General features: G+C 37.7%; 1 protein-coding gene across 1 annotated transcript; it reads right to left on the bottom strand.

Annotated features, from left to right (window-relative positions):
- Positions 1-5,809: 5,809 nt before the first annotated feature.
- On the bottom strand, positions 5,810-8,932 carry LOC110034705 (vesicle-associated membrane protein 722-like). Its single transcript, XM_020738952.1, has 4 exons — positions 8,642-8,932; positions 6,219-6,360; positions 6,029-6,149; positions 5,810-5,939 (listed from the first exon to the last, which is right to left on the bottom strand). Exons 1-4 carry the CDS (start codon positions 8,829-8,831, stop codon positions 5,844-5,846), a joined length of 549 nt encoding a protein of 182 aa, XP_020594611.1. The 5' UTR covers positions 8,832-8,932; the 3' UTR covers positions 5,810-5,843.
- Between the last annotated feature and the right edge of the window lie 3,288 nt (positions 8,933-12,220).

Here is a 12,220-nt window from a genome sequence, read left to right as displayed (position 1 = left end):
TTGATACTTTTATAGACTCTGGGACTAAAATGACCCCTGAAAAAGAGTAAGAGGGTCATTTTAATACTTTTCTCAATTGCAAACACATGTGTCACAATCTTTAAAAAACTATTAGAGGCATTATCGAATTGTCGTCCGACATATAATCAATGCAATTGAGAATGGAGTTCAAAATAATAAAGTGTGTTGAGATTTGTATCTAAGTTAGGGTCCTATTTGTAAATAGAAAAAATCTATGGTTCATTTGTAAGTGTTGCAAGACTCCATATAAGCCCAAGTTATTAATAAAATGGGTGAGATTTGAAGAGCAATTAATATCTATCAGATCCCTAGCACTGTGCTCGAAGCCAAGGGAAGAAGAAAGAAGAAGAAACGATGGGATCGTGCGACCCCATCGTTATTATTTGTTATGTGATCCCGTCATTGTTATTACAGTGTGATCCCATTGTTGCTATTGTCGTGCAATCCCTTTGTTGCATTCCGCTGTCATTGTGTTTTCCAAGCACAGAAGCAGAAGGAGCTATTGCTATGTGATCCAGTTGTTCCTCGTGTTTCCCGAGCGCAGGAGCAGAAGAAGAGAGTTCTTGAGGCCTTTGTGTTGTGTGATTCCGTTGCTGCTATCCAGTGAGTCGTCATTACTATCCAACGAGCTATAATTGCGGTTGTGATCTCGTAACTGCTGTCCGGCAAGCCTGAAGTTTCGTAGTCCATCGTACACATTGATCACTTCATTGGCTGCAAAGCAGAGGGGAAGTGCAGGCTCTTTCTTGCGTAGGAACATGGAGGTTCAAGCAGCTTCGCGTGAAATAGAAATTGGCGAGGGCTTCAAATCAGTCATACAAAGAAAAAAATAGTTAAATTTAAGAAGTCGGAAGGAGATGGAGTCGAAGGTAAAGGTGTGGATCTTCTGGGAAAGATAGATCCTGAAGTTTTGAAAGTCTTGATCGAGCTAATACAAAGAGCTAGTATCTCGACGGGGGCCACTATTTCAACACGTGCTTCGACACAGATAAAACTAGATCTCCCTACTATAGATCTGAAACTTGATCGACCGATCACGTATCTAAGTTGGTCGCGTCGAATCGAGGCGGCTCTAGTAGGGAAGAAACTAGAGGGGCATCTAACGGGCGTTGAGTCAAATAGTGACAGTGTCGAGAGGGATGAGTGGAGGATCACACACGCTTTGCTTTACACATGGCCACTCAACTCTATGGTTTCATCGTTTGTCTCATCAATAGATGACATTTGAATGATGAGGGACATCTGGGCGAAGTTGAAGATCTATGCTGGGATTGGAAATCATATGAGGGTGTTTTAGATTTAGCGTGAGATAGATGCAGTGCTATAGGGCAATAGATCGATTCAAGAGTATTTCATAGAGCCAGAGTGCTTGTGGCAAGATCTTGACCACTTCTCACCTATATCAAGTTGTGGTGATCTGGGGTGCAAAAAGGGGGAGATCTTTGTACAGATGAGGATTATGCATTTTCTGTCTCATCTAAAACTTGTCCTTGATTGGAGGAAACCAGTCCTCATAGCCCAGGCAACGATCTCTTCACTGGATGAGGCCATTGTCGCGATGATATAGAAGGAGAGTCGCAAAAGGCTATACTCTACGCTGAATGGATTTCCAATTATGTGGTCAACTTTGGTTGCTTCGAGTTCAGATATGACAGGTGCCCAGAGGAAACCCGTCGGTGCTACAACTGTGGAGAAATTGGACACCTGAGCAAGGCTTGTCCAAAGCCACCCAAGGAAAGAGAGACGGGGACGAGGATAGTCTAGAGATTATAATCGTAATCGTGGAGGCCAAAGAGGTGGAAGAGAGGGCTAACGGGCAAATCCGATGATAGAGGAGGACGAGGGAGAGATTGTGATGATCTTTACCAACAATAATCACGAGTTCCTAGAGATGTTGAAGAGAAAGCAAAGAGCGACAAGTGATGCTTGAGGATGCATTCACCTTACTTATGCTCACTCAACCAAATGTACTCATAATACACATGCTCTTGTCTTGATATCCACCACAAGATCACCGAAAAAGATAGTAGATTTTGATACATCTCGACATGTCAGGTAATGCTAGTGAGTTCTCTTCTTATACTCATCTAGCAGTTCCAGAGAACATTCAAACCGTTGATAGTACAACACAACCAATGGTTGGTAAGGGTATAATAAAGTGTACCGATTATATACTTTGTCCAATATTTTGCATGATCCTTCCTTTCTAGTAAACATTTTATTCATTAGTGTCATTATACTCTAACTAAAACACGTTATTTTATTTGCTATTCCAAAGGCAATCTTTCAAGAGAAGATGACTGGCTGACGACTTGAGATTGACATGTGGCATAATGGACTCTGGTATTTGGATAGAGAGGGGATGGATTGAACATTAACAACCATGGTAAAGTGTGCTGGAGTAGGAGAATCTGGGAGCAGTGGAAGATATGTTGTTGCAATATCATAGGCATGTGAAACAATCTTCGTTTAGTCTATTGAATCATTTGTATCCATCTTTGTATGAGAATGTAAATAAACAAAAACTTGTGTGTGATGCTTATGAATTTGGTATGCATACCGGGAGCTCCTATGTTAGTTATGGTAATAGGAGTTCTTGTGTTTTTGATTTGGTACATTCAAACGTATGGGGACTTTGTTCTACAGCTTCGATGAATGATTATAAATATTTTGTGATTTTCATTGATTGTTTTATCATGTTATTTGGTTACATCTGATGAGAAACAAAAGTGATGTGCTTGCCTGCTTTAAAGATTTTCACAGGGCAATTCAGACTCAATACGTTGGAGTAATGGAGATATTAAGGTTTAAAATAAGACAAAATATACCAAAAAGACGTTTGAGGAGTACCTGTCATCCCAAGGGATACAGTATCAAACCACATGTCAGTACACACCGACACAAAACAGAGTAGCAGAGAGAAAGAATAGACACATTTTAAAGGTTGCCCGAAACATGATGATCTCGATGACTGTACCAAAGCACTTGTGGGGGCAGGTTATTTTGACAGCCGCCCTCAAGAGTGTTGGAGCATCAATCTCCTTGTGAGTTGTTGAGAGGAGATAATAGCGGGATCCTCCCATTGAAAGTATTTGATTGTGTTAGTTTGTAAATAATAATAGACCATCAATAAGAAAGCTAGACCCTGGAGCTGTAAAGTATATTTTTGTGGGTTATTCTGCTACCTAGGAGGAGTATATTGTCGGAGTCCAGTAGAGAAGAAAATATTTCTGAGTATAGATGTGACTTTTAGAGAATTGGAACTGTACTACTACTTGGAGGTGACCTCTCCCTTTGGTGACTCGTCAGATACTGGAGGTTTGGCACATGTGGGAACGATACATTATCCTATTGAGTGAGAAGGATCAGCGGAGGAAGAGCTCGAAGATGGTGGGATTTAAACTCAAGGAGTGTTGAGAGTGTATACAAGGAGGCAGAACGAAGGAACAGTGCCCATTGTGTCATACATGTCATCATGTCCCTTGTGCTGATTTATCCCGACTCCTTAGACACCTACACCATCCATATCAAAACTAAATTACACTGGTGATATTATTCCTCTTCCTTCTCCCACTCCCATGACTTTAAGGAGGACCTCTCGCAGCAATGCAGGTCATTCTCCTGATTTTTTTGGTTTCTCACATAACATTGCTCAATTTTTCTCATACTCTAACATAATAGCGGGATCCTCCCATTGAAAGTATTTGATTGTGTCAGTTTGTAAATAATAATAGACCATCAATAAGAAAGCTAGACCCTGGAGCTGTAAAGTATATTTTTGTGGGTTATTCTGCTACCTAGGAGGAGTATATTGTCGGAGTCCAGTAGAGAAGAAAATATTTCTGAGTATAGACGTGACTGTTAGAGAATTGGAACTGTACTACTACTTGGAGGTGACCTCTCCCTTTGGTGACTCGTCAGATACTGGAGGTTTGGCACATGTGGGAACGATACATTATCCTATTGAGTGAGAAGGATCAGCGGAGGAAGAGCTCGAAGATGGTGGGATTCAAACTCAAGGAGTGTTGAGAGTGTATACAAGGAGGCAGAACGGAGGAACAGTGCCCATTGTGTCACACATGTCATCATGTCCCTTGTGCTGATTTATCCCGACTCCTTAGACACCTACACCATCCATATCAAAACTAAATTACACTGGTGACATTATTCCTCTTCCTTCTCCCACTCCCATGACTTTAAGGAGGAGCTCTCGTAGCAATGCTCGTAGCAATGCAGGTCCTTCTCCTGATCTTTTTGGTTTCTCACATAACATTGCTCAATTTTTCTCATACTTTAACATATCACATACATACAAAACATTCATTGCATCTTTGGACACTGTCTCTATACACAAGTATTCACAAGTAGCTAAGGAGGATCCAAAGTAGAAGGCTACCATGCTGGAGGAACTTGTTGCTCTCGAGAAGAACAAGATGTGGGAGCTCGTGTTGTTACCAACAGAAAAAAGCTATCGGGTGCAAGTGAATCTTCATAGTGAAGCAGACCTAGAAATGAAAAATTGATCGCTATAAAACATGACTAGTGGCGAATGAGTATAGCCAGACGTATGACATCAACTATGACGAGACATTTGCACTAGTGAAAAATATAAGCACAACCAAGACACTCGTCTCTCTGGTTGTAAATGGTGGATAAAAGTTACACTAACAAGATCTGAAGAATGTGTTTTTATATGGGGATCTGTTAGAGGAGGTGTACATGGAGAACCCCAAGCTTCGGCACAAACCAAATTGCAGGCAAGATATGTAGACTGAGAAAGTCACTATATGGGTTGAAATAGTCTCCTCGAGCTTGGTTTGATAGGTTAAGAAGAGCAATGGTAGACATATTCTATCAGTAAATCAATGCCGACCAAACAGTAATCTTTTGACGACATGGTAGTCACGTTACTATGTTTGTCGTGTATGTGGATGATATAATAGTCACTTGTGATGATGAATGAGAGATTGCACAATTGAAGGCAAGATTGGGCAAAAAAATTGAGATGAAGGACCTGGGTCAACTTAGATACTTCATTTATATTGAGGTGGTTGGTGGAGCAAAGGGGATTGTTATATCTCCGTGGAAGTATGTACTAGACTTGCTTACAGAGACAGACAAGTTGTGATACAAGCCTGCGCTTTCACCAATTGATCAAAAGGAAAAGTTGAGGGCAAAGGCAGGAGAGCTAGTTGATCTCGAGAGATACTAGAGGTTGGTGGGTTGTCTTATCTATCTGAGTCACATTCGTCCCAACATGTCATTTGCAGTAAGTGTGGTGAGTCGCTACATGCATGATCCGAGGAAGGGCCACATGGATGCACTGTATCGTATTCCGAGTTACATGAAAAGTGTGTCTGGGAAGTAGTTGAACTTCAGAAATAATGAATATATAGGCATTGAGAGCTATTGTGACTCTACTTGGGCGAGTTGTGCTAATGACAGGAGGTTCACATATGGATATTGCATGTTTGTAGGGGACAATATAGTCTCTTGGAAGAGCAAGAAATAGTCGGTAATAGCGAGGTCAACAGCAAAGGTGGAGTAAAGGGCCAGTGCATTAGGAGTTTTCGAGATGAATATGTGGTTGAGAGCTTTGTTGGTAGAACTCAAGGTTGATTATATTGAGGGGAACTGTTGAAATTTGTATCTAATGTAAGGCCTTATTTATAAATAGGAGTCTATGGATTATTTGTAAATGTAGCAATGCTATATATAAGCCCAAATTATTAATGAAATAGATAAGATTTGAAAAGCAATTACTATCTATAGCTTGAATTTTAATGTAGTGCGCCCAACAAAAAAGTTCCTAGATCAGCCCTTCAATGAAAATACCTCAAAGATAAAATACATACCTGGGATCGAAGATTTTCTGTTTTGTCAACCAGGCCATCAATTTTCTCTTGTCGGTCGAAAAGCTAAAAGCCAAAAAGAAAAATAAAATTCCTTAAATGCTCTCCACAAGCATAAACATGACGATAAGTTGAAATAGAAGGCGAAAAGTTACAATCTCAATATTTTCCATCATAATTCCTTTAACTTGTGAAACTTGAGCCTGCACTTTTGAAAGTTTACTGATCTCATCTGGATGTTCCATACAATACTGCATATGCTCCTTCAGTTTTGGCCTGAAAATTGTTGGGTTTGAGTAAAGGATTTCTCAAAGCTGAAGGGATGAAACAAGAATAAAAAGATACCCAATTTCACGATCAAGGCTATGGGCGATAGCCGTTGCAGCCTTCCCTCCGGCATATTTATTGGTAAACTCTTCCTTGATCCTCTCCAAGAACCCGAGAGGAATTTGTCTTCCAGCTGATTCAACTGCTACAATACAGTAAGCTGCATAACACAAATACCATTTTATTATTCCATCAGAAAAAAGAAATACCATTTTATTATTTCATGAGAAGAAAAGAAATACAACAACAACAACAAAAAGCTTTTATCCCACCAAGTGGGGTCAACTAAATGAATCCTTTTTCTCCATTGTGTCTTTTTGAGTGCCATATTTTTATTTAATTCTAATAGATTAAGAGCATTTGGATACTTTTTAGGTCAACCTTTCTTTAAATAAAGCAACAGCTCATGAAAAAAAAAACAAATGATGCATAAAAAATATAACCGATTCGTAAGGCAAACCAAAGAACTACATAAAAAAGTTCATTCTTAAGAAAATACGAGAGATACCAGAATATATAACTCCTATGAAGCATGGCCACATTCAAGGATGTGGAATATATAGAGCAAGGAAGACCGTGCCATACATATATTCTAATAAGTCCATCCAAAAACAAAAAAGAAAGAGAGGTCGCATGTCTTGCAAGAAAATTTTAGTATTTAATTTTTATGCTCATCACACAATATTATCAGTAAAGTTTGATTGTTGATGTTGTGTGAACGAAAAATTGAAATATGAATGCCAAAAATAAGGAATTAAATTCAAATTTTAACTTTTCTAAAGCTAGGGTGTTACCAAGAAGCGTGCACCACAATTTACCAAATTGTAGTAAGAAGTAGGCAAGAATTTGTTAAACTCACCCTAAGTGATGAACTCGACTTAAACTATTGTAGTGAAAAGTAAGGGTTGACCAAACCTAGAATCAAGATTGGATTTGATATATGGAATTTAGGTTCTTTGGATGAGAAGATAAAGAAATTGATGAAAAAAATAATTAGAGAAATAATAAGTATTTGCAGGTTTAAATGAAACTGAATGAAAAAAAGGAAAAAAATGCAAGTTAACATGCGTAAGAAAGATTAACAATAGAATTGGTTTAGAAATTAATAGGGAGTTCAAGAAAAAAATTGCTAGTGTGAATAGGGTTAGTGATATGGTAATTTTTTATAAAAATTATCAACGGGGCATTATAAAATTGGCTAGTTCTTACGCTCCTCGTGTTTTAATTAGAAGATAGTTTAAAAATCAATTTCGGGGAGAGAGGAATAAATTCCTCTAATAATATACTTGAGGGCGAAAGGGGATTTAATAGAGATGGTCTACATGAACATATAAGTCTTGTTAAGATGGGTTATGACAGGAATAAAAATGAATTTAAAATGGTATAGAAATGCAATGGGAGTTTTAATTAATTTTGAAGTAGCTTATGATCTTCTTACAGCGAATGTGTAGTATAAATAATAATAATAGCACATGTGCTTACCAAATTCGATCACATAAAATAGAGTAACGGGGATAAATGTATATCTTTTAATAGTATAAAAGTAATTAAGAGTAAAAATTGCCTTACATCTTTGAAATTATTACTCTTTCAAGCTAGACTGCTAAGAAAGGTAACAAGTACTAAGTAAACTTAACCATTGGATGCTTAAAGTTATTTAACGACAAATAATGCTAGTTAAACTCTATGTTTATATCATTAATGTAATCATAAACTAATTGTTAAGGTTAACATGTCCCTACAAATAACCAGTGTTTTATTGAACATAATTAGAAATCAGCTAAATTACAACTTTTCACAGACCAATCAATAGGGACCAAACTACAATAACTAGCTTTAGTTATTAGCAAAAAAACTAATTGTTAGCTACATCAAAAGTTATTAGCTTACATATTATTATTTTTATGGCAGCATGTAACATTTAAGAGTAATTAAACTGTCTGCAGTTTTTCATGTAATTAGCTGATATAACATTTATCGACCAATTAAACACAATAAACAAGTAACTAAAACTTGAATATCCCTAATTGAGTATATCATAACCTACCTAGCGCGACCAACAACTAACTAGTAATTAACAGAAAATTAACAAAGTCTGATTACTATTACATGAACAAAGAACTTATTATTTTTTTCAAAGAGAAAAATCAGTATCAGATTAATCATTTTAAGCACCATATAACAGAATCTAGACATTGTTTGCAAAAACTAGAACTCAATCCCAATGAAGCGAAAAAAAAAATCACAAGAAATTAACCACGGGCAATGAACTCTTAATCAATCAATAATTGAGTAAGTACTAAATGCTTAGTCTAACAGAATCAACAGCTACTAGCAGGATTCTATCAAAATTACCACAAATCAACACAAAATCAAAGCCAGATAGAGAAGTCGACAAGCTAGGTATAACCAACGAAACGGAGAGAGTACGGTGCACTCACTGTATCCATTTTCGACAAGAAAGTTAAAGGTGTGGCCATCACAGCTGTAAGTGAACTTGTCGTTGGTAGCCGGCAGCCTCTGAAGGCACTGCGATGCGATCTCCATGAAGTTGCCCTTGAACTCCGTGTACTCCGCAAGGATCACCGTTCCCCGCGACACGAAGCTATAGATTAGCGTCTTCTGCTTCATCTTCCAACCTTTCGCCGAACCCTAGAATCTTGCGAGATCGCACAAAGAACAGGGAATCGATTTCTCCGAGAACAGAGAACCGCAAAGCAGATTTCTTCTCCTCTCTCTTCTCCTCACAGGGAAGAAGGTTGGAAGGGGTATTATGCCACCAAACTTTGAAAAGGTAAAACTGCGTTGAAAGTACGGAAAAAGCTCCTGGTCAACAGGTCAATGATGTCGCCCAGTCCCATAAATGCCCCTAGTTCTTACCGAAATAGCAAAACTACCCTGCATTTTTTCAATGACTTTTTTTTGGTTGGATGTGTAATATAGAAATTAAGGGTGTTGTTAAAAAATGAATTAGCTCACACTTTGTTCGAAGGAGGTTTTCTATGTGGATGACCAACTCAGATGACAACTCGACATATATGCTGAGTGGTATCAGAATATGTCAATTTGTTTGTCAGCGATTAGTTGTCTGCATGTGTGAATGACTGAACATAATATTTTCTTTGTTCAAATAGACATTTTGGCTCCTTTGTGTTCAACCAAATACTAGAAAAATGTGAGGAGTTAATTTGGGTTAGCAACTTCTTGGTAATTTCTTCTCATAATAAAGTTAAAATGGTTCATTCAGATCGTGAAATATTTGATGTGTTCCATTGTTTTCTGTCATTTCGTTAATGAAACTATCAAAATTACCCATCCGCTGCTTCCCAACATGTTCTCGTAATACTTTTATTCATTCTGGATGTTTTTTGTTATTTTATGTGGAAAAAAGTTGCAATAAAGATTGTCATTTTGCTTGTTTTGAGAAATCCTCTTGTAAAATTATTTTTAAAATATTTGTTTTGAAAGATAAAGCTGCACCACACTAGGCCTCAATTTAATTCAAATTAATGCAATAGAAAATAACTCCTATGTATTTATGACGCAGTGTATTTTTTTTATGACAGACAAACCCTTTTTTTTGGCGAAAAATTATTTTCTTATTTATGATGGAAAGCCATTTTTTATTTATGTTAGAAAACCTTTTTTCTTTTATTTATGATGGAATTTTTTTTTAATTTATGGCGGGAAACCACTTTTTCTACTTATGGCGGAAAATCATTTTTTTGAGTTGTTTTGAGCCTATAAATAGGCAAGAAGAGGAGGGAGGAGGTGGAGTCTTAGAGCTGTCAAAACGGCTCGTTATTCGCGAACAGCTTGTCTTCGTCTCGTTAAGCAGCTCTTGTTTGGCTTCTTCGTTAAACTTAACAAGCCAAACATCTTCGTTAAGGGTCCGTTTGGGGCCGCTTTTTCCCCGCTTCGCGGCCCCAAATCGCGAATATTTACTGTTTGGCTGAAAACTTCGCGGCAAAATAAAGTTAACGCGGAAGAAAGCCCGAAAGCTATATCCTCCCCGCGGCACAGCTTCGGAGCGCGAAAAATCTTGTTTTGCCCCTCGAGCTCTCGTCCCGCGCCCTCCCGCCCGCCCGAGATCTTTTTCTCCCAAACTCCCGCACGCAATTTCTTCCTCCGATTCTTCCTCCGAATCCCGCGATCGCCCTCCCGCGCTCTCGTCCCCGAGATCTTCTTCCCCGCGATCTTCTTCTTCCCCGTGCGCTCGTCCCTTCGTCTCCGAATCCGGTGAATCGCGACCAGGTTTTCTTCTTCCTCGCGATCTTCTTCCCCTCTCTTCTTCCTCGACCAGGACCGCATCTTCCGCCTTCTTCTTCCCCCCTTCCCCCTCTCTTTCTTCTTCGGCCTTCTTCTTCCCCCTTCGGCCTTCTTCTTCCCCCGCTCTTCTTTCGCGCGGAGTACTTCATCCTAATGAAATAATTGTTGACCTAACTAGCTATGGAATTTTTGGCCTATCTTTGAATTTAAAAATCACTCTGTTATTGTATCATTTAGGGGAAAATACAGCGTCTTGTTGGAAGAATGCTTAGTTGTTGCTGCCAGTATTTCTCCTTCTAAATTCCAGGTTTAAAAATCTTAGTTGTTGCTGCCAGTAATTCTCGATTTCAAGCTTTTTCTCAGAATCTTGTTGGAAGAATGCTGTTCTCAAGTTTGATATCTTTTTTGCAGCTTTCTTGTGTCAATTTGAAAGTTTAGGTGTTAGATATGTAAATAACTAAAAATTGTGTGGTATGTATATTGAATACTCTTATTGCCTTTGGTGATATATATTCGTTTTAGTTGAATTGCTTGAAGCTTATCTTTCCACCATCTTTTAATGCAAATGTCTCGACTGTGGGATTCGTTTTAGGGGCATTTACATACATAGCAAGCAATTCTTAGGTGTTTACACATCTCACACCTAAATTTTCATAGTTGCAAACATAGTACTCTGGTACTTTAACTAGTTGCATGAAAAGATGTATTTTATCTCTCAAAAGTGGTAATAGTGTTATGTTTTATATGTTATAAAAATTTGAGTGCTATATGTGTTAATGTGAAAGTTTAGGAGTGAGATATGTAAATACATAATAATTGTGGTAAATTTTGTTGTGCACTCGCACTATTTTTTTTCTGTTCATCGTTTTTGTAAGTAGTGACAATATAACAGTCCACATGCAAATCAAGAAATATTGAGATTTACATGAAAAATTTTACACGGGAAAAACAACAGGCATTGGAGGAGAATTCACTGTTGAAAAGAAGAGAAAGTTACAAACGGAGAGGCCTTTCGGTTGGATGGCTCACATAACATCCACAGAACCCTAATTACATATGTGTGTGTATTGGTTGGGTGGTCGCGAAATAACGAATGTCCTTCATAGAGCCCCTCAAAAATTTTCTCATAGTTTAGATTATGCCACACGTCACCCCGAAAACTTCTAGATCCAAACCAAACAGAATTAGGGTTACAAACTATTAACAAACAGTTTTTTAAGTGATAATCTGATCTTTATCTCATATTCTTATGTAAATCATTGACTTTGTTATAAATTGAGTCATTAGGAAAATTGACCTTGTTTGTGCAAAGCGATTTGACAATGATTAAAGGTTTTTTTTTTTTTTTTAGTGGTTCATCCCTGTAGAGTGTAGAGCAACTATTGCCATTTAAGATGGCCTTGAACTTCTTCACTGTAATAATGGCATTAAAAGATTTGAGTGAACAACCTAAACATAGAATGAACTTGTTATTTGTTAAATTATTCATTCTCTTAAACCCTTTTAGTGGAGCATATTAGTAGATATAGTTGTATATGTTGGCAAATTGTTATACAGTTTCATTTCATTCCATTAATATTTTGTTCATTAGTTAAATTTTTATTTAACTGCATATTCCCTAAATATCTAATACCTAAACATTACTTTATTCTTCTTTCTAATTGATTTTACTGTTGTGTTTCATGACTTTGTTTTGTTATAGTAATAACATGGATAGTAAGCCTAAAGAGGTTGCTACACCAGCATTGTGG

Source organism: Phalaenopsis equestris, unplaced genomic scaffold (genome assembly GCF_001263595.1).
Source record: "Phalaenopsis equestris unplaced genomic scaffold, ASM126359v1 Scaffold000002, whole genome shotgun sequence".
Classification (NCBI taxonomy): domain Eukaryota; kingdom Viridiplantae; phylum Streptophyta; class Magnoliopsida; order Asparagales; family Orchidaceae; genus Phalaenopsis; species Phalaenopsis equestris.
Note: the sequence above shows the minus strand (reverse complement) of the source record. Positions and strands in the feature narration are given on the sequence as shown.